At 44.8% G+C, this 24,786-nt stretch overlaps 1 protein-coding gene across 1 annotated transcript in view; it reads left to right on the top strand.

Annotated features, from left to right (window-relative positions):
- Positions 1-7,169: 7,169 nt before the first annotated feature.
- Positions 7,170-24,786, top strand: part of ADRA1B (adrenoceptor alpha 1B) — a 41,054-nt gene continuing 23,437 nt past the window's right edge. Inside the window, exon 1 of the mRNA XM_088479008.1 lies at positions 7,170-8,133. Coding sequence (XP_088335134.1) covers positions 7,170-8,133 — 964 coding nt within the window. The remainder of the gene's footprint in view (positions 8,134-24,786) is intronic.

The raw sequence follows: 24,786 nt of genomic DNA, 5'->3' as shown, positions 1-24,786 counted from the left end.
AAATCCGAACCCCCCCGAGCCCCCCCGATCCGAGTCCGATCCGAATCAGGCTCGACTTTTCCCGCCTGACTCGGATCTGAAATCGAGGCAAAACGTCATCATCCCGCCTTCCGAGTCTCGCGGGTTTTGGATCCTATATAAGGTACCCGCGTCGGCGCCATTTTCTCACTCGGCTGTGGACAGTGAAGAGGGAGGGTGGGAGTTAGGGCTGTGTAGTGTAGTGTAGTGTAGTGCTGCTGTTGTCCACTACTTCAAAGTCCATAGGGGCTGGCTGTGTTGTGCTGTGCTGCTGTTGTTAATAGGGGCTGTGTCCACTACTTCAAAGTCCATAGGGGCTGGCTGGACTGTGTTGTGCAGTCAGTTCTCCATAGGGGCTGTGTCCACTCCAAAGTCCTGTGCAGTGTCCCAGTCCTAAAGGGGTGCTGTAGTGTTGTCCAGGGGGTGCTCTGTCCATCAGGGGTGCTCCCCCCAAGTGCTAAAAAAATAATATATTTTCTGTGTTTGTGAATTGTGTGCGCAGTAGCCGCACGTGCATCAACAAAGTAGTGCCAAGCGTGCGCCTGTGTCATAAGTAAAGGGCCGGCTGGCTTGACCGTTAAGGGTGCTGTAACCCCCGAAAGTACACTCCAGTCCAAACCAAAAAAAAAAAATTATTTTCTGTGTTTGTGAATTGTGTGCGCAGTAGCCGCATGTGCATCAACAAAGTAGTGCCAAGCGTGCGCCTGTGTCATAAGTAAAGGGCCGGCTGGCTTGACCGTTAAAGGGTGCTGTAACCCCCAAAGTACACTCCAGTCCAAACCAAAAAAAAAATTATTTTCTGTGTTTGTGAATTGTGTGCGCAGTAGCCGCACGTGCATCAACAAAGTAGTGCCAAGCGTGCGCCTGTGTCATAAGTAAAGGGCCGGCTGGCTTGACCGTTAAAGGGTGCTGTAACCCCCAAAGTACACTCCAGTCCAAACCAAAAAAAAAATTATTTTCTGTGTTTGTGAATTGTGTGCGCAGTAGCCGCACGTTCATCAACAAAGTAGTGCCAAGCGTGCGCCTGTGTCATAAGTAAAGGGCCGGCTGGCTTGACCGTTAAGGGTGCTGTAACCCCCGAAAGTACACTCCAGTCCAAACCAAAAAAAAAAATATTTTCTGTGTTTGTGAATTGTGTGCGCAGTAGCCGCACGTGCATCAACAAAGTAGTGCCAAGTGTGCGCCTGTGTCATAAGTAAAGGGCCGGCTGGCTTGACCGTTAAGGGTGCTGTAACCCCCGAAAGTACACTCCAGTCCAAACCAAAAAAAAAATTATTTTCTGTGTTTGTGAATTGTGTGCGCAGTAGCCGCACGTGCATCAACAAAGTAGTGCCAAGCGTGCGCCTGTGTCATAAGTAAAGGGCCGGCTGGCTTGACCGTTAAGGGTGCTGTAACCCCCGAAAGTACACTCCAGTCCAAACCAAAAAAAAAATTATTTTCTGTGTTTGTGAATTGTGTGCGCAGTAGCCGCACGTGCATCAACAAAGTAGTGCCAAGCGTGCACCTGTGTCATAAGTAAAGGGCCGGCTGGCTTGACCGTTAAAGGGTGCTGAAACCCCTGAAAGTACACTCCAGTCCAAACCAAAAAAAAAATTATTTTCTGTGTTTGTGAATTGTGTGCGCAGTAGCCGCACGTGCATCAACAAAGTAGTGCCAAGCGTGCGCCTGTGTCATAAGTAAAAGGCCGGCTGGCTTGACCGTTAAAGGGTGCTGTAACCCCCAAAAGTACACTCCAGTCCAAACCAAAAAAAAAATTATTTTCTGTGTTTGTGAATTGTGAGCGCAGTAGCCGCACGTGCATCAACAAAGTAGTGCCAAGCGTGCGCCTGTGTCATAAGTAAAGGGCCGGCTGGCTTGACCGTTAAAGGGTTCTGTAACCCCCAAAGTACACTCCAAACCAAAAAAATATATATTTTCTGTGTTTGTGACTTGTGTGCACTGTGGCTGCACGTGCATCAACAAAGGAGCAGCGCCAAGCGTGCGCCTGTGTCCCATAAGTAAAGAGCCGGCTGGCTCATTTCTTAAAGGGTGGTGTAACCTACAAAGTGCACTACTCTCCAGCAAAAATAAAAAAATATTTTCTGTGTTTGTGTGCGCTTTAGCCGCACGTATATATATCAATATAACATAAATGGAGGACCAAACTTTCTCCGATAAAAATAAAATAGGGAAAGATCAAGAACCACTTCCTCCTAGTGCTGTTGCTGCTGCTGGGAGTTGTTCATCATCCCAGAGAGGAAGTAGGAACATCACTACTTTTACTAAACAATTGACCCTCCAACAGTCCCTAGCGATGAGGATGAAGTAAGACAGCAGTCATCCTGAAGCAAAACGTATAACTGAGGCCTTGACTGCTATGTTGGTGTTAGACGTGCGTCCGGTATCCGACATTAGTGCAGTGGGATTTAGACAATTGATGGAGGTAGTGTGTCCTCGGTTCCAAATCCCGTCTAGATTCCACCTGCATCCTCAAAGCAGCAGCGACAAGCGTGCGTCTGTCTCTGTTAAAGGGTGGTGACACCCTCAAAGTGTGCTACACAAACAATTAAAATATTGTTCTTTTTTTTTCGGTCTTTGTGAAATGTGTGGGCTGTAGCCGCACCTGCATCCTTAAAGCAGCAGCGACAAGCGTGCGTCTGTCTGTTAAAGGGTGGTGACACCCTCACAGTGTGCTACACAAACAATTAAAATATTGTTCTTTTTTTTTCGGTCTTTGTGAAATGTGTGGGCTGTAGCCGCACCTGCATCCTTAAAGCAGCAGCGACAAGCGTGCATCTGTCTGTTAAAGGGTGGTGTAACTCTCAAAGTGCTCCAAAAAATAAAAAACTATTTTTTTAATGTGTTTGTGACTTGTGTGCGATGTAGCCGCACTTGCATCCTCAAAGCAGCAGCGACAAGCGTGCGTCTGTCTGTTAAAGGGTGGTGACACCCTCAAAGTGTGCTACACAAACAATAAAAATATTCTTCTTCTTTTTTCTGTCTTTGTGAATTGTGTGGGCTGTAGCCGCACCTGCATCCTTAAAGCAGCAGCGACAAGCGTGCGTCTGTCTGTTAAAGGGTGGTGACACCCTCAAAGTGTGCTACACAAACAATTAAAATATTGTTCTTTTTTTTTCGGTCTTTGTGAAATGTGTGGGCTGTAGCCGCACCTGCATCCTTAAAGCAGCAGCGACAAGCGTGCGTCTGTCTGTTAAAGGGTGGTGACACCCTCACAGTGTGCTACACAAACAATTAAAATATTGTTCTTTTTTTTTCGGTCTTTGTGAAATGTGTGGGCTGTAGCCGCACCTGCATCCTTAAAGCAGCAGCGACAAGCGTGCGTCTGTCTGTTAAAGGGTGGTGTAACTCTCAAAGTGCTCCAAAAAATAAAAAACTATTTTTTTAATGTGTTTGTGACTTGTGTGCGATGTAGCCGCACTTGCATCCTCAAAGCAGCAGCGACAAGCGTGCGTCTGTCTGTTAAAGGATTACATCGGTGACAGCATCCAAGTAGGCATGTCAGACAGTCCGTACCTGTACTGGCAGGAAAAAGAAGCAATTTGGAGGTCCCTGTACAAACTGGCTCTATTTTACCTGAGTTGCCCCCCCTCCAGTGTGTACTCCGAAAGAGTGTTTAGTGCAGCCGGGAACCTTGTCAGCGAAAGGCGTAGGAGGTTGCTTCCACAAAATGTGGAGAAGATGATGTTCATAAAATGAATTATCAACTCTTCCAGGGAGACCAGCCTCCAGAACGTACAGAGGGACCTGTGGTTCCAGCAGGGACGAATTAATACTCTGTGAGGATGAGGATGTACACACTGAAGAGGGTGAGGAATCGGTGGATGAGGAGGATGAGGATGACATCTTGCCTCCGTAGAGCCAGTTTGTGCAGGGACAGATAAATTGCCAGCTTGTTTTGTGGGGGCCCAAACGAACCAATCATTTCAGCCACAGTTGTGTGGCAGACCCTGGCGCTGAAATGATTGGTTTGTTAAAGTGTGCATGTCCTGTTTATACAACATAAGGGTGGGTGGGAGGGCCCAATGACAATTCCATCTTGCACCTCTTTTTTTTCTTTGCATTATGTACAGTTTGGGGCCTAGTTTTTCAATGCCATCCTGTCTGCCACTGCAGTTTCACGCCTAGATGGGTCACGTGTTTGTGCCGCCCACTCGTGTCGCTTAGCATAGTCATCCAGCTACCTCGGTGCAACCTTTTGGACATAAAAACACTATTGTGAGGTGTGAAGTATTCAGAATAGACTGGAAATGAGTGGAAATTAAGGTTATTGAGGTTAATAATAGCATAGGAGCAGAAAAACCTACAAATTCTGTGATTTTAGCTGTTTTTATGCTTTTTTTAAAAAAAATACAGATCCAAAACACAAAACCCAGAACCCAAAACACGGAAGGGTGGTTTTGGCAAAACCAATCCAGATCCAAAACACGAAGAAAGATCCAGATCCAAAACCAAAACACAAAACACGAAAAGTGGCCGGTGCACACCCCTAATAGCAACCAACAAGGTTCTACTCATCATTTATCTAGCACAGTCTATAAAATAAGAGCAGCTGATACGTTGTTATGGACAACTTCTCCAATGTACCTCTCTCGGAGGTTTGATACATCTCCCCCTTATGAAGGTGGGCACCCTGAACCCATGGTGGATACGCCAGGGCATAACATCCAATCAGACATTTGCTTTCATTATTTAACTTGCTGTATACAGTATATTCTTAGCCATGTTAGTAAATAGCAATGGTACATGACAGTGGATAGGGAACATACTTCCCAAGTCACAGAGAAGTGATTACACCCAGAAGTTGCTGCATAGAGCATTTTTAATGCTTTTTTGAGAATTCCTAAATTAATTCAACATGTTAGCATGGAGCAATGGTAGCGGTAAGAATGCTCAGAAAGGAAACTTACACATAAGGCCATTACCCAAACCACACCAACATACATCTCTTCACTCATCTCAAAATATCTCCCAATCCAACCTCTCCGCTCAGCACAAGATCTGCGTCTCTCATCCCCACGCATTACTTGCTCCCATTCACAGTTACAGGACTTTCTTCGGGCTGCACCCACTCTATGGAATGCCTTACCACGCACAATAAAACTTACATCTAGTCTCCAATCCTTCAAGCGTTCCCTGAAAACTCACCTCTTCAGGCAAGCTTATCAAATTCCAGAACCGCCCACATAACCTTCATAGCTTCCATGTCTAATTACATCCCCTATCACAGTCCACACATAGGGGTAAATTTACTAAGATGGGAGTTCTATTAAGAAGTGATGTTGCCCATAGCAACCAATCAGATTCCAGGTATTATCTTCTAGAATGTGCTAGCTAAATGGGAAGTAGAATCTGATTGGTTGTTATGGGCAACATCACTTCTTAAATAGAACTCCCATCTTAGTAAATTTACCCCATAATCTCACACATTGTCTTTCTTTCACATCCTCCTGACATTTGGCCGACATTCCTGTGTGACTGGATCATGCAGCCCACCAAGAATCTCTGCAGTCTGGCTGGACCATATTGCAATATATAGCACCTATCCTTGTGTATCAATGCTTATTTCCCTATAGATTGTAAGCTTGCGAGCAGGGCCTTCCTACCTATATATCTGTCTGTTATTACCTAGTTTTGTTCTATTAATGTTCCAATTGTAAAGCGCAAAGGAATATGCTATATAAGAAACTGTTAATAAATAAATAAAATAAATAAATATGCCTATGCAGAAATATCAAACCTTATGGCAATTAATTAGGCATATTTGCGCCTGTTGGGAGACTAGTCTTTTGCACCAGCTGATGGCTGACTTGTACTAAGCCAGGAGCATACACTGTCAATGCTGTGGAGGTGTAGTCTGATGCTTCCCGGGTGGACATATTAACGCCCTATGCATGAAGACTTGCAGTTAAAACTGTAAAGCACAGATTAGATCTGTCCTTTACGGTATGAGAACTTCCAGGTTCATGATCCGGGAGTCCTTCTGTGCATGCCTGGCTGTTGGCCAGCACACGCGCAAGCTGCGGGGTACTCTGGGTGGAATTCTCTGGTAAAAAGTCCATAGGCTTCTATTAGGCAATGCCATCTATAGATGCCGTTGCCTATCAGGAACAAGCAGCTTGATGTATATGGGGAATGCAGTCACACCTCCGAAAACTGCATTTTTGTTCAACTGCATTTTTGAGCATAGTGCATCCTTCCCAGATAAATGCAATACGCTATTTATTATTATTATTTTTGTAATTTGCGCCCCTTTTGCTACCAAGTCTGTGTGAGCAACACATTAATGAAGTCTCCTACTTGTTGACTTTCAGCACAGAGGTAACTTTTATTTCTAAGCAACGATGGCCGCAGAAGCTGACCAGCACCAACAGGCTCTCTGAGCTGCTACATAGTAATACAATAGAAATTATGCATTGAATAACCTAGTTCACTTACAGTCTGGTATATAAAGTAACTCTTTTCCCACCTGTATTCGAAAGAGTAAATTGAAAATATTGTAATACAGATGCATTAAGAGTGTGACTAATTCCACAGAGCTTTTGATTTGGCTCTTACACAGAGAACAAAGTTAACCTCTTAATTTACTCAGGTCGCCACAGTGGTTTATTGTGTTATATAGTGTGGGGCCCCTCGGGCAAAAAAAAAGATAATTAAAAAAAAATACAAGATTCAGCTCTGAATTCAGCTGTCACTCAGCTCTCTGGCTTGCGTGCAGCCAGCTAATAGGGATTATTTTTGTCCAAGTGCGCCCTCTAGCGTCCGTTTCATAGAAACTGACACTGTGATGTGATGTCACTTTTGAAGCAGGCAACTGAAGCGATTTTTCTTAAGAAGCTTGAGACGTGTAGCTGAGCAGTATGTCACCACACCTACAGCACAGCATCCCTGATCATCTGGAACTCACAAGCAGCGACTGACAGCTTGCACTCTGCTCTAGAGGAGCTCTCCCAGGGGGCTTTATTGCATTAAAAGTCCTGTGTTACCCTACTAGAATTGCAACCCCAGGAGAGGAAAACGAAGTTGGCTACAGTATGTCACTTTGGCTAAAGTGTCCCGTGCCAGTCTGTGTCTCCAGCACATGATGCACTCAGCTCTGTCTGCTGGGTCACTGTAAAGTGATCTTGCCTGCTTCCCCAATACCCAACCTTCAGATGCTAATTATGGATGAACCTCTGGAGATGGCTACAAGTGAGAATACCACAACACTGGGTTTCCAGCTGACTGTTGCCTGGGACAATGGAACCTACAGAGCTGACAATCATACTTATCCTAACGAGACTTTGCCTATAGACTTTACCAGGGCCATGCTAGTTGGGTTCACCCTTGGAGCCTTCATCTGCGCAGCTATTGTGGGCAATATCATGGTGATCATCTCTGTGGTCACAAACAGGCAGCTGAGAATCCCCACCAACTACTTAATTGTCAACCTGGCCATGGCTGACTTGCTGTTGAGCACCACAGTCTTACCTTTCTCAGCCACCTTTCAGATAGCCAAGTATTGGGTTTTTGGGAAGATTTTTTGTGACATCTGGGCTGCCCTGGATGTCCTGTGCTGCACTGCCTCCATATTCAGCCTGTGTGCCATCTCTATAGACAGGTACATTGGAGTAAGGTACTCTCTCCAGTATCCCACTATAGTGACCAGGAAGAGGGTCATGCTGGCTTTGCTGTGTGTCTGGATTTTATCCACAGTCATCTCGGTTGGACCCTTGCTGGGGTGGAAGCAGAAGACTGCCACTGATGAGTATGCATGCGACATAACCACTGAGCCTTTCTATGCCATATTCTCATCCCTGAGCTCTTTCTTCGTCCCCCTGATAGTGATCCTTGTGATGTACTGCCGAGTCTATGTGGTGGCCAAGAGGATCACCAAGAACCTGGAAGCTGGAGTGATGAAAGAAAGTATGGACTCCAAAGAGCTGACACTCAGGATTCACTGCAAGACCATGAATGATGGGTCTCCGAACAGCAAGTCCAAGAACCAGCAGCCTCGTAGCTCACTGTCTGTGAGGTTGCTCAAGTTTTCCAGGGAGAAGAAGGCTGCCAAGACCTTGGGTATTGTGGTGGGCTTGTTCATCCTATGCTGGCTACCCTTCTTCACATCTCTTCCTCTAGGTAAGCTAATGATTCCAATGTCAGAACAGGAATACTATATTATTGCCCAGGGCGCCTTATGGTGGACAGCCTACCAAACTGTCACTAAATAGACATGATGCCCCTCTTCATGAGTAGGGTCCATGTAAAGCAAACTTCATTTTCCTCCGATGCTTATTCAGATATAATATATAGGCTAATCTTCCTCTACATATTTGAATTGAATGGGAAAGCTCCCTGCTGAGATTAAGTTGTCATGGATCTAATTGAAAACTTATCTTGGTGATAAAGTGAGTCCTGGAAGTTGATAGAACACATAGTTATCTGTAGTAACATATATAGCATATCTACTTGTTTATTCACTAAGAAAAGATCTACAAATTCTTTCTATCTATCTATCTATCTATCTATCTATCTATCTATCTATCTATCTATCTATCTATCTATCGTGTATATGTATTATAGTTTGTATGTATTATAGTGTATATGTATAAATATATAGAAGTATTTTTACAGTAACTAATGTTTCAACATAGTTTCTTATTCATCACTTATTGCTGACGTGTAGCTAATGTATTAATATCTATATTTATACCAGTTTGTGATGTGTCGGGATTATATGTTACTCTAATTAACTTCAAACTACTATACTATTATATACTCCCTCGCCTGTGAGATATACAGAAAGGTGCACTATTGTATATAGACACACAATGCCACATGTCGTCACAGCATTTCATGCTTAGAAACCTGGAAGAAATTCAGATTACATGGAGCTTAATCCCTGACTTCCTGTAGTGCTTCAGTAGTACTCCCATCATTTTGAATACCAGGACACCAATGTTACACAGATTATTTACAGTCCATAAAAGACGCCCAGTAAATTATTGTATTGTGCTAAATGCATTCAAAAAGTTTAACATTCCAAGTATATCATAGGTTTTAATTCCAGGAATAGTGGTGATAATGATAATAGGGAAGGATATTTTTCACACTTGATATATGTTGGTGACAGGAAGGCAATATATGAAAATTTGCCTGGAACATTCCTCTATACCATTTAATAATGTAACATCTGCACTGTAGTTATAGTGGAAATCAGTTTATTATATATATATAGTATATATCTATATATTCAAAATCAAATGTCCTGACTGACTAACTGACTCATCAAGACCCGGCACAAACCCCTGGATCTAGAGACATGAAAATCGGAGTATATTCCTTCCATGATGTAGGCGCCCACTAAGCAGATATTTTTCTAAATTCGACTCCTAAGGGGGTGAAAAGGGCTAAAATGTTTCCTCCCTCTGTGCAATGTCCTGCCTGACTGTCTCATCGTGGCTGCAGCACAGTTCATATTCAAACACTAATGGCCGTATTCAATTAGGTGCGAAAAGTCGCATTTGACGAAGAAGGGTGCGGGTATGAACTTTACACTCATACTTGCGTATCGCGCTAACCAATTGGCGGAGTATTCGCATGTGCGAAAACTCCATAGGCTGAAACCGGTGAAAAGTTTTCCCAACTCAGAGCAGGTGATAAATGTGCAAAATCCCTATTTTTAGCTAAAAATGTGGGGATTTGGGGGGTCATTCAGACCCGCTCGCGAGCGCAGGATGCTCGCAAGCGGGTCGATGTTCCCCCACTGCGCATGCGCACGACGGAGGGAGCTCCGTCGTGCGCATGCACGAGACCCGGCGAGCGACGGGCTCTCCATCGCTCCGGGTCTCACACCAAAGGGGGCGTGCTGTCGATGTTGATTGACAGCATGCCCCCTTTGGTGGGCGTGCCTGCCAGACGGAGGCGTTTCCATGGGAACGCCTACCGTCTGAAGATGGCCCCACTGACATCACTAGTGATGTCAGTGGGAGTGATTTGGGCTCTGATAGAGCCAAAATCACTCCAGGGCTTGCAGCAGCGAGACCCTACCGCAGGGTCTCCGTTGCAAGACCGATGGTCGCGATGGTCAAGACCATCGCGACCATCATCATGGACGCTCGCATATGCTGTGGGTGGTCACCCACAGCTATGCGAGCGGCCAGGAGGCCGCTCCATTTTCATGGAGGAGGGCCCTGATTCAGAGCGAGCGCTCTGGTCAGAGCGTTCGGCTCTGAATCAGGCCCTTGGTTCAGAAACCCTTGGACATCCCCCCTAATGACTAATTAGGCCAAAAAAAAAACATTAGCTTAATTCTCTCTAATAATGACATGTCATTTTTGGGGTGAAAGTGTTGGAAAATGGGTTTAAAATACTTGACCCACTCATTTTGGGGGCTGTATGGATGGGACAAGTGTTTTTAGGATTGCAGGGTGGCTGCAGCAGGTGTATTTTTAAAAATTTTTAAAACTGCACTTTATAGACACAAAAATATACTAGCACCCATTTTAATGTACCCCCAATTTAACTACGGCAATTATTGTTTAAAAAAAATAAGTTATCAATTTTCCACACTTATGCAAATATGCATATAACAGCAATTTGACTCAATTTAAGAACCCAAAATACTTTTATTAGGGCTATTAATACACTTCTATATTTATTTTATATGTCAGTTAGGCTGTTTATGGGGTACATGCTGATTTCCTAAAAACGTGCTGTACTTTTCGCTAGTTTCACCATGCGCAATTATAGCACATATGCGTTTTCGTGTGTTTTGCAGTCGGATAGGGCGAAAAGATTGCATTAAAACTGGCGAATGAGGCAAAAACTTTGCCTTGCGTATGCTTTTCGCCAAATGCGAATTTTCCCATCACTGTCATCCCAAAAGCTGCCAAACATCACTGGCAGTTGGTGTGGCTCTCCTATTTGAATAGTGAGGGAATGAAATGTACTACTACACAGGTGAGGGAGGGGAATGTGTTAATACAGAGGAAAATGTGTTACAACAGCTGTGAGAGGGAAATGTGTTACTATAGAGGTGAGGGAGGGGATTGTCAAATGTGTTACTACGGGATGAAGGAAGGGAATGTGTTACAACATGGGTGAGGGAGGGAAATGTGTCACTACAGGAGTGAGCAGGGGTAATGTGTTACTACAGAGTTGAGAGAGGAAAATGTGTTACTACACAGATGAGGAAGGGAAATGTCAAATGTGTTACTACGGGTGAAGAAAAGGGTATGTGTTAAAACACGGGTGACGGAGGTGTATGTGTTACTACAAGAGTGAGCAGGGGTAATGTGTTACTCCAGAGGTGAGGGAGGGGAATAAGTAACTACAGGTGTGAGTGAGAGTAATGTGTTACTCCAGAGGTGAAGGAGGGGAATAAGTAACTACAGGTGTGAGTGAGAGTAATGTGTTACTCCAGAGGTGAGGAAGGGGAAAAGTAACTACAGGTGTGAGTGAGAGTAATGTGTTACTCCAGAGGTGATAAAGGGGAATAAGTAACTACAGGTGTGAGTGAGAGTAATGTGTTACTACAGAGGTGAGGGAATGGAATGTGTTAGTACACAGGTGAGGGAGGGTAATGTCTTGCTATAGCAGTGATACATTACTATAGAGGTGAAGGATTAATGTGTTACTGGAGTGGTGAGATGGAAATGGAAACAGTAAATATCTAAGGGCTACACGGGTGAAACGGGTGAAACTGTAACATTGAGGCTATCGACACCGTATCCTTTTCTTCCCTACTTGACTCGCTTTTCTCTCCTTTGCTCTCTCTCTCCTGCCCTGAACAAGCTGCTTCCCTATACAATACCTCCCTTACTTCTGCTCTGGACTCTTTTGCTCCAGCGATCACTACTCACCCTCGCAGATCCACACTTCAACCCTGGCATTCCAAATGCACCAGATATCTGCAAAAGTGTTCCAGAACCGCTGAGCGACAGTGGAGAAGGTCACGCTCTAAGGCAGATTTTCTCCATTTAAAATTTATGCTCTCATCCTACAGTGCTGCCCTTTCCCTCTCTAAACAGTCATACTTCAAGCACCTCATCTCCTCCCAGTCCTCAAATCCGCAACGTCTCTTCACCACCCTGAACTCCCTCCTCTGCCCACCCCCTCCTCGCCTTCCTTCCTTGCTCTCTGCCCTTGACTTTGCTTCCTACTTCACATCTAAAATTGACTCCATATGTCAGGATATCGTATCCCACCAGTCCCCCAGCACTACACCTCCTCCTTTCCCGGGTCATCCCTCCCCTTCCATTTTACCTACACTAACATCCTTCTCCCCTGTATCTGGAGAGGAAGTCATGGACCTTATCCAGTCCTCCCCCCCTTCCGCCTCCCCCTTGACCCTATCCCTTCACATCTCCTCCGCTACCTCTCTCCCTGTGCCTGTTCCCATCTTGCCCACCTCCTCAATCCCTCCCTCTCATCTGGCACTGTCCCTTCTGCATTCAAACATGCCCTTGTCTCCCCCATTTTTAAAAACCTACTCTTGATCCTAACACTTTCGCCAACTACCGACCCATCTCTCTCCTCCCTTTTGCATCCAAACTCCTTGAGCGTATTGTTTACAACTGCCTTATCACCTTTCTTTTCTCCCACTCCCTCCTTGACCCTTTTCAGTCTGGCTTCCGTTCTCTCCACTCCACAGAAACTGCCCTCACTAAAGTCAGCAACGACCTCCTTGCTGCCAAATCCAAAGGCCACTACTCTCTACTTATTCTCCTTGACCTTTCTGCTGCTTTTGACACTGTGGACCACCCTCTCCTGCTGCAAATCCTTTACTCCCTTGGTCTACGTGACACTGCCATCTCCTGGCTATCCTCCTACCTTTCTGATCGATCCTTCTCTGTCTCCTCTCATGGCCTATCTTCCCCCCCACATCCTCTCACAGTAGGTGTTCCCCAAGGTTCTGTTCTTGGACCACTCCTTTTCTCCCTCTATACATCCTCTCTAGGTGAACTCAGATCTTTTGACCTCCATTATCATCTCTATGCTGACGACACTCAGATCTACCTTTCCTCCCCTGACATCTCTCCCTCTCTCCACACTCGTATCTCCAACTGTCTTTCTGCTATATCTTCCTGGATGTCCCAGCGATTTCTTAAACTTAATATGTCTAAGACTGAGATGATCATCTTCCCACCCTCCCACATAACCTCACCTCCCACTATTTCTTTATCAATTGATGGCACAACTATCTCCTCTAGCCCCAAATTGCGCTGTCTTGGAGTTATTCTGGACTCCTCCCTCTCCTTTAATCCACATATCCAGAACCTCTCACAGTCCTGTCATTTCCATCTTAAAAATATTTCCAGGATCAGACCCTTTCTCACCCAGGATGCGACTAAGACCTTAATACACTCACTGGATTGGATTACTGTAACCTTCTCCTATCTGGCCTCCCCAAATCCCATCTTGCTCCTCTCCAGCCTATCCTTAATGCTGCTGCACGGCTTATCTTCATCTCCAAACGCTCTACATCTGCCTCCCCTCTCCTACAAGCCCTCCACTGGCTCCCCTTCCCCTTCAGAGCCCAATTCAAGGTTCTCACACTCGCTTACAAAGCCCTCACACACTCCTCTCCCATTTACATCTCTGACCTCATCTCTCTTCACTTTCCTGTCCGCCCTCTTCGTTCAACAAATGCACACCGCCTCTCATGCCAACTGATTACTTCCTCCCACTCCCGCCTCCAAGACTTTGCCCGTGCCGCTCCCCACCTCCGGAACTCTCTCCCTCTCCCCATCAGACTCTCCACCTCTCTACAATCCTTCAAATGGGCTCTCAAGACCCACTACTTCATCAATGCTTTCCAGCTCTCATCCTAACTTGCTACTACATGCTCCCTCCTCCCTGTCTTCCCCATCTGTATCATGCCCATCTGTCTGCCCCTCCCCTTGAGAATGTAAGCTCTTGCGAGCAGGGCCCTCTACCCTCTTGTGCTTCTCCTTACTTTATGTTCATCTACTTCTTACTCACCACTAGGATACCTAACACTTGGTGCCTATGCTTTGCTGCTTATGTGGGTGTTATGGCCACCTATGTATCAATGTATATTATCCATGTCCTTGTCCTTAATTTTATTGTATTTTACTGTAAGTCACTTATTGGTTATGTACCTTGTAAGGCGCTGCAGAACACTTGTGGCGCCATATAAATAAATGATTATAATAATAATAATATCATCCTAAAAAAATGTATATATATATATACTGTAGATGAAGAAAGAATGGTGCCACTCAGCGTCTTAGTAAAAAATGCAGCTTTAATCCAGCAGCATTTTGCGCCACATGCCCGTATCCTTCATACTTGCCGATATTTACCTGTTAGCCCGGGGAGGAGAGGCAGATGGGAGGTGTTGGGGGCGGGGCTAGACAGGTCACATCATTAAGCCCTGCCCCCATCATGGTAATTTGGTGCGAACGGCGCATATTTATATAAGGGGTGGGGCCAAATGATGCAAATCTCTTAGAATCACATAATTAGGTCACGCCCCCTACTAGCGGACACGTCAATGTGCAAGAAAATTCTCCCCATTCTGCCCACTTCATCAGTGTATATGACCCAGCGCTGCATAACCTAGGGTCCTTATGCACTGGTCAGTAACTATCGTCTCCACAATCTGAGCAGAAGTGTACTCCTTCGGCTGGAGCCAACTCCACCTGTGTCTGACGAGTTCTGCAACCTGCTTCCGAATTGGGACCCCTGGTAATAGGGCCCATTCGTGGAAGCACTGTGCTTTCCCAGAAGGAGTGAGACCTGACCTGGTCAGAATAGGACTTTTGACTAGGTCATATTTCTCCACATCAGTAGAGGACAAATCAACATAGGCTTTCTGAGCCCCGCCAGTGAGATAGGGGGCAAGTCTATCAACCCAAGTATCCGCTGGATACTTTAAGCCCTGTGCCACCCTCTCAAATACCAGTAAAAATGCCTCTGGGTCTTCTGAGGTAGACATTTTCTGTAGATGCCCTGCAGCTGTGTTGCCCACTGATTGTCTTTTGATGAGAGGCCAACAAAGTTTCTATAGTACAAAATACTTCCTCCATTGCCTATGTAGGAAACTTATGTGGTTTTAAATAAGAGCAATGACAAGCCAGTATTTACAAAAAAAAATATGTATATCTCTTCCTTTTAGCAGTGCAACAATTATCCCAGGTTAATACAACAAAAAAAGAAAACATTGCACCCTTTTTTTTCACTTTTTCCTAGCAATGCAGTGGTCAATTGAAACTCAATATTGCTCTGTTCAAACAGCAGGTGAACTTTAATTACACATCATGCAATCAACACCTGGAGCATTTGACATGTCTTAACCACCTCAGTAGAAAAAAAAAAGAAAGTATTTGTTTTTTCAATACACAACAGCTTTTTACACAGTAAGTTACACAGTGTCCTTAATATAACTGTAGTTCTTCTGGTTTGCCAACCGTATTCACGTATACCGAATGTTCTGCCTTATCAGTTGCTTTGCCACACCAGAGGCGTCTGGCGTTTGCACTGCGATACAGCAGTTCAGGTCCCTGTATGGCCACAAAATGTAACACGGGGTGTAGAAATAAGGACTCACGTCAGGTAGGTATTCGGTAAAGCAGTGTCTTTAATGACAGCAGACGCTGCACATTAACATACACAGACTTAGGCCTGGAAACACAGGCATATAAAATAAATAAACAGATAAAAGTTAAAGTCCCAGCACTCCCAGTGCTTAATGGTTAGTCTGCTGCAATGGCTTGCAGCCACAGTATGCCATGCTTTTCCAGCATAGTTAAAATCATCAGTCCCTGGCACTACAGAAGTTTGAAAAAAGGGATTTGCCCTCCAGCACACTGTAGCAAAATCAAAAATACTTAAATCCTACATGATAATAGAGATTCAGAGGAATTAGTTACATACATTTGCAAATATATGAATAAGCGCCAGGCCAATCATCAAGGCTCCTCTATACTGGTGTCCCTAACATTAAGGGGTTCACATCTGAGAAGCAAGGCACCCCAAATAATTCCAACCAAGGGCCACCCCCGGGGCATCACACGATAAGGGGAAAAAAGGTGATAGTGAAGTGTAAAGGATAGATGTGTAAGGATAAATCAATAAGTGTTAATGAAATGAGAAAGAATTACAATGTCATAAATAATATACAAACAATTAGAGAAGTGATAAAAATATTCTGTGAATTAAGTGCAGGGCCATCTCTTCCATTGGGCTTGATGGGCAGTTGCCCAAGGGCCCGAAGCTTGTAGGGGCCCGCCAACCCACCCCCTCCAGCCGCGGCCAGTTGGTAAATTTGTGATATTTTTATAAGCCGGCCACTGCTGCTCTGTATTCCGATCTAACCACCCCCTCCCCATCCCCCCCGGTGACGAGTACTCACCTCAGTCCCAGTTTCACTTCATGTGACAGCTTCAGACCAGTCAGACAGTGTCTCTCTGCATGTGTGGGAGGTCTCATGGGCATGTAGGAGGGTTTCATTTTATTGACCATTTAAAAAATGTTCCCGTGAATGGGTGGGCAGGGGCCCCAGTGCTTTGCTTTGCCCAGGGCCCACACTGCTGTTAAGACAACCCTGATTAAGTGGTGATGCCATGAGAGAGGTCCAACCAGAACAACTCCGGGGGCCCCACTCCCAAAAGCTCTTTCCTTTTTTCTGTGTTCAGTGTAAACCCTGCCCTTTACAAGCACCTGTGGTATGTCATTAAGCTGATTTGAGCAACTACCATATTTTTTGACTACAAAACTTTGGCCTACTAACTGGCTGCTTGCCGGCATCAGTGCCCAGAGCAGTGGGTGTACGAGAGTTTTACACCCTTCCTGTCTCTCAGTGATGAACTGCAGCTGGGCCTGTGTAACTGTGAAAACCCAGAGTTCCAAATCTCTCTTGCTGCTGCAAACTGCACAGGCTTCACTCTAGCCTCCCTTGGAGGAAGCTGATCCAACAGGAGGATGCGGTTCATATACATACAGGTGGAATCCCAACATGGCTGGAGATGCCGATGCCGGAATCTCGACAGCCGGCATCCCTATCGTAAATATAGCGGTGCCGGGTAGGTGTTAGCCGCGAGGGGGGAGGGTTAGGTTTAGGCACCCGGGGGAGTTAGTGTTAGGCTGCTGGAGGGAAAGATTAGTGTTAGGTTCCAGACAGGGGGGTTAGGGTAAGGCACCAACGGGGAGAGGTTAGGGTTAGGCAATAAGGGGGAGGGTTAGGCACTTACCGGGAGGGTTAGTGTGCGGTGTAGGGAGGGTTATTGTTAGGGTATAATAAAGGAGGAGGGTTAGGGTGTGAATAGGGCAGGGTAACACTACTAGACATTCCCCTGTCGGGATAGTAGGCATCGGGATGCCACTGTCAGTCTACTGACAGCCGGCACCCCGACTGTTGGGATATCATACCGACTCCCCCACAGGAATGTGGGCAATTCAGGTGAGAGACAACCCCTCTCACCACAATATATATATATATAATGTTTCTAAGAAATGTCACCAGGGCCAGATTAACAATGGGGCGGATGGAGCTACAGCTCCAGGCCTCCACATAAAAATAGGCCCATTGTAATGACAACATGATTTTGACTGGCCATCCGCTCTCCACACGGTCAGCCATAAATCATAAGTAGTAAAATTGTATTTCTATTTACCTCACAAAATTAAGCATTTTTTTCTTTTACATATTTAGGGAAAAATTGGGTATAGGAGTGTACACGCCCACGTGGCACTGGCCACACCTATACAGCACTGGTCACGCCTCCTCTGCTTCTCATAATAGGCCCTTGGTCATTTTCAGCTCCAGGCCCATGTGGCCCTCAATCCGGCCCTGAATGTCACAATCATCCTTACTAGGTCTATCACAAAGGATTAAATCACAGCAGTATTTATCCACTCACCATGAGCCTTAGCTTTAAATATTATCTTGGCTTTAGTACCTAAGGCATTTTTTTCTGATATAAATAAAGTTATTTTCTCTGTAAATTACACTTACTACATATCCTACTAACTGAGGGACATTTCAGTCATACAGTCACCCTGTGTGGGACGCTTACAAGGACATTCTCAAATCAGAACACACAGTTGCCAACCCTTGAAAATATGTTTTACAGATAATTCTATAAAACTTCTACTGACGACAACATTTTACTGTCCTATTATGTAATTATAAAATGTTTAAAAATTAGAAATTTCAGCAGAAGAGAGATAGAGGGTAGAGCGGCTAAAAATACTGTGTTCATGGCTCTATTCTGACGTAAGAAACGCGTAGTCTGTCAGATGTTGTCATATTTATTTTTCTTACCGACAGACCAAAAATGTGACTAATTTAACTGACTGCACTTACAGACAGTGTGTAACCAACATGATCTCTGATAGAATGAAAGCTGGAGAAAAATGTAACAAAGTTATTCAGCAGTTTCCATGCGAGCATATAGGGGCCTATTCATAATCACTTCATTATTACAAAAGCAATGGAAAAGTAACATATTCACCTGCACTTGTATAAGTTATCGGGCCATTGATCAAGAAGGTAAAGCAGGAGATATCACAGATATCTCCTGCTTACCTTCAGCTGGCGGAATGAGTACAGTAGTATGAGAACAGAATTCATCAAGCTCCATTAATACATCTTCAGATGGTGAGTGCTCCCGCTACTATAGGGAAGGAGTCCCCGGTTGCAAATAGGTATCCTTTTGTAGTTGCCCCCAGTAGTGAGGCCCCTGTAGTTGCCCCAGTAGTGAGCACCCTGTAGTTGCCCCTGTAGTTGCCCCCAGTAGTGAGTCCCCTGTAGTTACCCCAGTAGTGAGCCCCTGTAGTTGCCCCCAGTAGTGAGCCCCTGTAGTTGCCCCCAGTAGTAGGCCCCTGTAGTTGTACCCAGTAGTGAGCCCCTGTAGTTGCCCCCAGTAGTGAGTCCCTGTAGTTGCCCCCAGTAGTGAGCCCCTGTAGTTGCCCCCAGTAGCAGGCCCCTGTAGTTGCCCCCAGTAGTGAGCCCCTGTAGTTGCCCCCAGTAGTGAGTCCCTGTAGTTGCCCCCAGTAGTGAGCCCCTGTAGTTGCCCCCAGTAGCAGGCCCCTGTAGTTGCCTCCAGTAGCAGGCCCCTGTAGTTGCCCCCAGTAGTGAGCCCCTGTAGTTGTCCCCAGTAGTAGGCCCCTGTAGTTGCCCCCAGATCACAGATATCTCCTGCTTGCCTTCAGCTGGCGGAATGAGTACAGTAGTATGAGAACAGAATTCATCAAGCTCCGTTAATACAACATCTTCAGATGGTGAGTGCTCCCGCTACTATAGGGAAGGAGTCCCTGGTTGCGAATAGGAATCCTTTTGGATCCCTCCGCCCCTGTCCGGCTCCTTCTGCGGGCCGTCGGGGCTTTGTGCGCATGCGTGACCTGTAGGTTCACCTGTGTGCGCTGTAATACTAGTTGGTACGGCCTTATACACCATCATCGGTTGCACCATCAAAATACCCAGTGTACTTGCAGTAACGGAAGCAAACAGCAAGAGGCTGTGCCAGCTACAACTAGGACTGCACAGACGGGTTACACCATTGGAGTCTATTCTCTATATGGCCCATGAGTATACGACCAAATACCCAGTCCCCTACATCGGTACCCTTTTACCATATAAGGATTTAAAGAAAAACAGTAAAGAAACCTTAATGTACAACTATATGCTACTTCTACCGTGACTATGGGTACGCGGCCCAATTTACTACATTCTTCATCAGTTTGAGTTGTCTTTCCATGATTTATTGGAGTACATATTACACCATTGGATTCCCTTTCTCTTTTTTATTATGATCATGAGACTATGAGCAAACAGAAGGAAAGTAGACAGTGTTGATCCCGATACAGAGACCAATCAGGTGTTCTTATGATAACCACCAGTTATCCGGATCTTAGACTATTACCAATTGTGGACTTCCACCAACCACTTAAGAATACTTGATTTTTTGGAGGCCGCTGAAAAAAAAAAAAACCCGGCCCTGATTCAGAGCGAGCGCTCTGTCAGAACGAGCGGCTGCTAACTGTCAATAAAGATGGGTGTAAATAATGTGTTTTGTTTTCTGCATATCCTAAAGGATCACTTAGGCCAAAATACAAACTGCTATCATAATATTTACATTGTTTTTTTTTCAAATAATATTTTTTATTGTGTAAAGCGCCAAAAGTGTCAATATAAAATGCAGTATGCAATACAGGTTGAGTTTCCCATATCCAAATATTCCAAAATACGGAATAATTTTGGCATGATAGTTAATAAAACCTTTGATTGTTGATGGTTCAATGTACACAAACTTTGTCTAAGGCACAAATTATTAAACATATTGTATAAAATTACCTTCAGGCTGTGTGTATAAGGTGTATATGAAACATAAATGAATTTCATTTCTGTACACAAACTTTGCTTGAGCCACAAAATTATTAAAAATATTGTATAAAATGACCTGCAGGCTGTGTGTATAAGGTGTATATAACACATACATGCATTCTGTGTGTATATTTGGGTCCCATTCCCAAGAAATTTCATTATGATATGCAAATATTCCAAAATTGGAATATTCCGTTATCCAAAATACCCCTGGTCCCAAGCATTTTGGATATGGGAGATTCAACCTGCATAAGTATTACAATTGCATGGCTTTGAATAAACATTCAACTAATTAAATATCACGTAACAGAAGAAAAATGGCAAAACTGACATATTTATGAACAGAAATGACCATCTATCAATAGCCATAATGAGTAGAATACAAAAGTACACAGATAATGAACTAATACATTAAATTAGTATAAAGAAACATTTTGATATGGTTATAACCAAATTGGTACCCATGTGAGAGAAAAAAAAAGCCAAAACAAAGGAAAAGACAAAGGGGGGGGGGAGGGGAGCCATGCAGGACAAGAAGACCCAACCTCCAGGAGTTACTAAAGGGAAGATCTACTTTGTTTAATACAGGTTGAGTCTCCCATATCCAAATATTCCGAAATACGGAATATTCCGAAATACGGAATTATTTTGGCATGACTGAGATAATTAAACCTTTGATTTTTGATGGTTCAATGTACACAAACTTTGTCTAAGGCACAAATTATTAAACATATTGTATAAAATTACCTTCAGGCTGTGTGTATAAGGTGTATATGAAACATAAAGTAATTTCATGTATGTACACAAACTTTGCTTGAGCCACAAAATTATTGAAAATACTGTATAAAATTAACAGCAGGCTGTGTGTATAAGGTATATATAACACATAAATGCATTCTGTGTGTATATTTGGGCCCCATTCCCAAGATATCTCATTATGATATGCATATATTCCAAAATACGGAATATTCCGTTATCCAAAATACCCCTGGTCCCAAGCATTTTGGATATGGGAGACTCAACCTGTAACATATTTATTGCTTGCATGAGAGGCTGTTATAAAGGCTACAGTTCTGAATTTTGCATCTATGCTACTAGTAATTGTTTTATATACACTGTGTAGTCTTTTCCTTTAAAACTGTTGCTAGCTCTTAACTGTTTGTTTAATTTTATATACTGCGGCATATATAACTTATATTTGCAGATTTTATCTAAGCATGTATAATGTTCTGCACGCTACTCATTGACTGTCAAGTTGGTGTCACAATTTTTTTTAATACATTTGACATACGGTAGAAAACAGCTGGTTTATAGGTGTCACAGCTGTAGTGTATTGTGTAGTTATCGCATCTCTGTATAGTCATCTCTCTTTTCAGATGGGATCATTGAAAGTAATTGTTATTTCCTACAAACCAGTTTTCCTTGTGTAAGTTACATTGTAGTTTGGCTTGGCACGCTTTACTTCCTTGTTTTACAAGCTGAATTAAGTATAAAGCGTTTCTCCACCCTAAGAGTGTTTAACTTTTGTATTAATCTTATATATGTATTGTGGTTGCTCAGTTACATTTATTCTAATATTGTCATAAGTTACATTGTAGATCTGAACTCAGGACCTGATTCAAAGTTGTACGTTATGCTGATGCATATGCTATTGAGCGATTATTGTCCATCTGTGCATGGCGTCTGAGCCGCACAGCGCATGCATCAAGGTAGAAATGTCGCAGACACCAGGAATTGTATTGAGACGCCCGCAGTGGGCGACTCAGATCTGCTGCTTGTGCAGGAAAATGCAACCATCCAACTACCATTGGTCAATCATCAAACTTCCCAGTATGGGTGTCAGAACTAAAATGCAGGAGCCATTTTGACTGCGTATGGGATAACAGTTACAAGTTGTGACACGCTCCTGAAACTGTCGCAACACACCTGCGTTAGAATCACCACCCCTCATTGCTACCCTCCCTGCCTGTCAATCACTTTGCAAATAAATCCTCTCTGCGACTGCCATCGCAAGACCATTATGGCACATGCACAGTGCGACCCCAACACGTGCTCAGTAATGAAAGCATTGCCCATTTGCGAAAACATCGGACTTCCATCCATCTCTCAATCAGGTCCCTATTCACAGAGCTTGAAATGGGTGGAGTTAACATAAAAAGTGGGTAGGGTTTGCTTAAAAGTGGGCATTCTGGGTGTTTGTGGGCGTGGCTAAAACTGTCCTGACTTTGCATGTCTCAGTGTTATGTATGCATATACTGACACGAGACATTTGGATGCTGTATAGGGGATGCAACTTTATTTTTGACTCTCCCCTAAAACATTGTTGGTGGTGTTTGCGTTGTTGATTGAAATATTTCACTGTCACTCTAATAGCAACATGCTAGGGAATGGGACTATGGGCCTGATTCAGACCCGCGCATAGCACTCGCAAGCGGGTCGATGGTGGGCCATTGCGCACGCGCAAGTCCCGGAGCGATTCAGAAATCACTCGATCCGAGGCTCGCAACAAGACGGGGCGGCTGTCGATGTTGATCGACAGCTCACCCCGTTTTGTAGGCGGGGAGGGGGGGTGGCTGCACAAAAGGAGGCGTTGCTGAATGAACGCCTGCCGTTTGTGGGCGGCCCTACTGACATCACCTGAGACCCTACCACAGGGTCTCCTCGCAAGCCCGATGGTCGCGATGATCGCGACCATCGCCAGGCCTCACGCACATGCTGTGGGTGGTCACCCACAGCTGTGCGAGCTGCCTGGAGGCCGGTCAAAAAAAAAAAGGGATGCCCTTATTCAGAGCGAGCGCACGCAAATAATGTGCGCCTCTGAATCAGGCCCTATGTTACTATGGTCTTCAGAGGCACAGAAGGAGATGCAACTCAGGATTACAGCCATAGATCTTCTAGATAGTATCTTTCAATAACATCCTATTACCAAAAATACATGATTTTCTTTGAGAAAGCTTTACTTAAAAAAAGAAAGAAAAAAAAAGCCTTTGTAGGTAACATCTCTTTTAAAACAGTCTACACGTGTGGTCATTGTTAAGAACAACGTGTTAGTGTAATCTAAGACATTCGGAACAACCTTATCTGGACAGGAATGAATACAGCGCTGATTGTGCTCGACAAATTGAATGAGCATGAAAAAACTATGTGATAGAAATCACTTCCATATACAGAGCTGACAGCCTGCAGCTGCAGTGATAGGTTTAGCAAGTGAAATACTTTGAGAACCTTAGAAATGAAATATACAGTAGGCTAATCTGTGAGAGCAGAGCAGTCAGGAGAATGGACTCCGCAGAACAGTGGGCCTGATTCAGAGCCGGACGCTCTGACCAGAGCGCTCGCTCTGAATCAGGGCCCTCCTCCCTCAACTTGGAGCGGCCTCATGGACGCTCGCATAGCTGTGGGTTACCACCCACAGCTATAGCGAGCGTCCATGATGCTGGTCGCGATGGTCAAGACCATCGCGACCATCGGGCTTGCGACGAGACCCTGCGGTAGGGTCTCGGTGACCGCAAACCCTGGAGTGATTTTGGCTCTATCAGAGCCAAAATCACTCCCACTGACATCACTAGTGATGTCACTAGTGATGTCAGTGGGGCCGGACTCAGACGGTAGGCGTTCCCATGGGAACGCCTCCATCTGGCAGCCATGCCCCCGGCACGCCCACGAAAGGGGGCGTGCTGTCACTCACCATCGACAGCACGCCCCCTTTGGTGCGAGACCCATAACGACGGCTTGGCCGTCGTTATTCGGGTCTCGCGCATGCGCACGACAGAGCTCCCTCCGTCACGCGCATGCGCAATTCGGCACCATCGACCCGCTTGCGAGCCTTCCTGTGCTCGCGAGCGGGTCTGAATGACCCCCAGTATTCCTGTGCATGCTGATTGATTGGGACGTATAGTAATGTGCTTGTGGACAATCAAATTGTTGACAAGCACTATGTGGACCCCAGTAGACAGACATTGTATACTGTGCCAAGTTTAAACATCACACAAACGTCCAACCTCCTACCATTTTATTGTCACCTTCTCTTTCATTAAATTAACTTTACCATGGTCTCCTATCATTCTGGTCGTATTAGATTTATTTATTTCTGAAATTTATCCTATAGAATAATGCTTTGCCTCGGTGTCACTGAATGACTTCCCAGCCGTTGCTGGACAATTGTAAACCTGATATAGTAGATGTATCAAATTTCTATAGAGGACAAGTGGAGATTTTGCCCCATTGCAACCAATCAGTTTCTCCTGAACATCGGGTGGCGCTCTCGGCCTAGACAAGCGGACAAGTCTCCCGATCGGCTACATAGCCCACGGACCCACCCGCACCACCACAATGACGCGATTCGCACTGATTGCCTGATTCATTAAGGAGCGCTATTGCGATTGCAGCTGCGATTACGCACGCAGGTCTGCTGCGAAAATATGCTAATGACTGCAACT

Source organism: Taudactylus pleione, unplaced genomic scaffold, assembly GCF_031769625.1.
Source record: "Taudactylus pleione unplaced genomic scaffold, aTauple2 ptg000225l, whole genome shotgun sequence".
Lineage (NCBI taxonomy): Eukaryota > Metazoa > Chordata > Amphibia > Anura > Myobatrachidae > Taudactylus > Taudactylus pleione.
The sequence above is the reverse complement of the archived record's forward strand: the minus strand, read 5'-3'. Positions and strand labels throughout refer to the sequence as shown.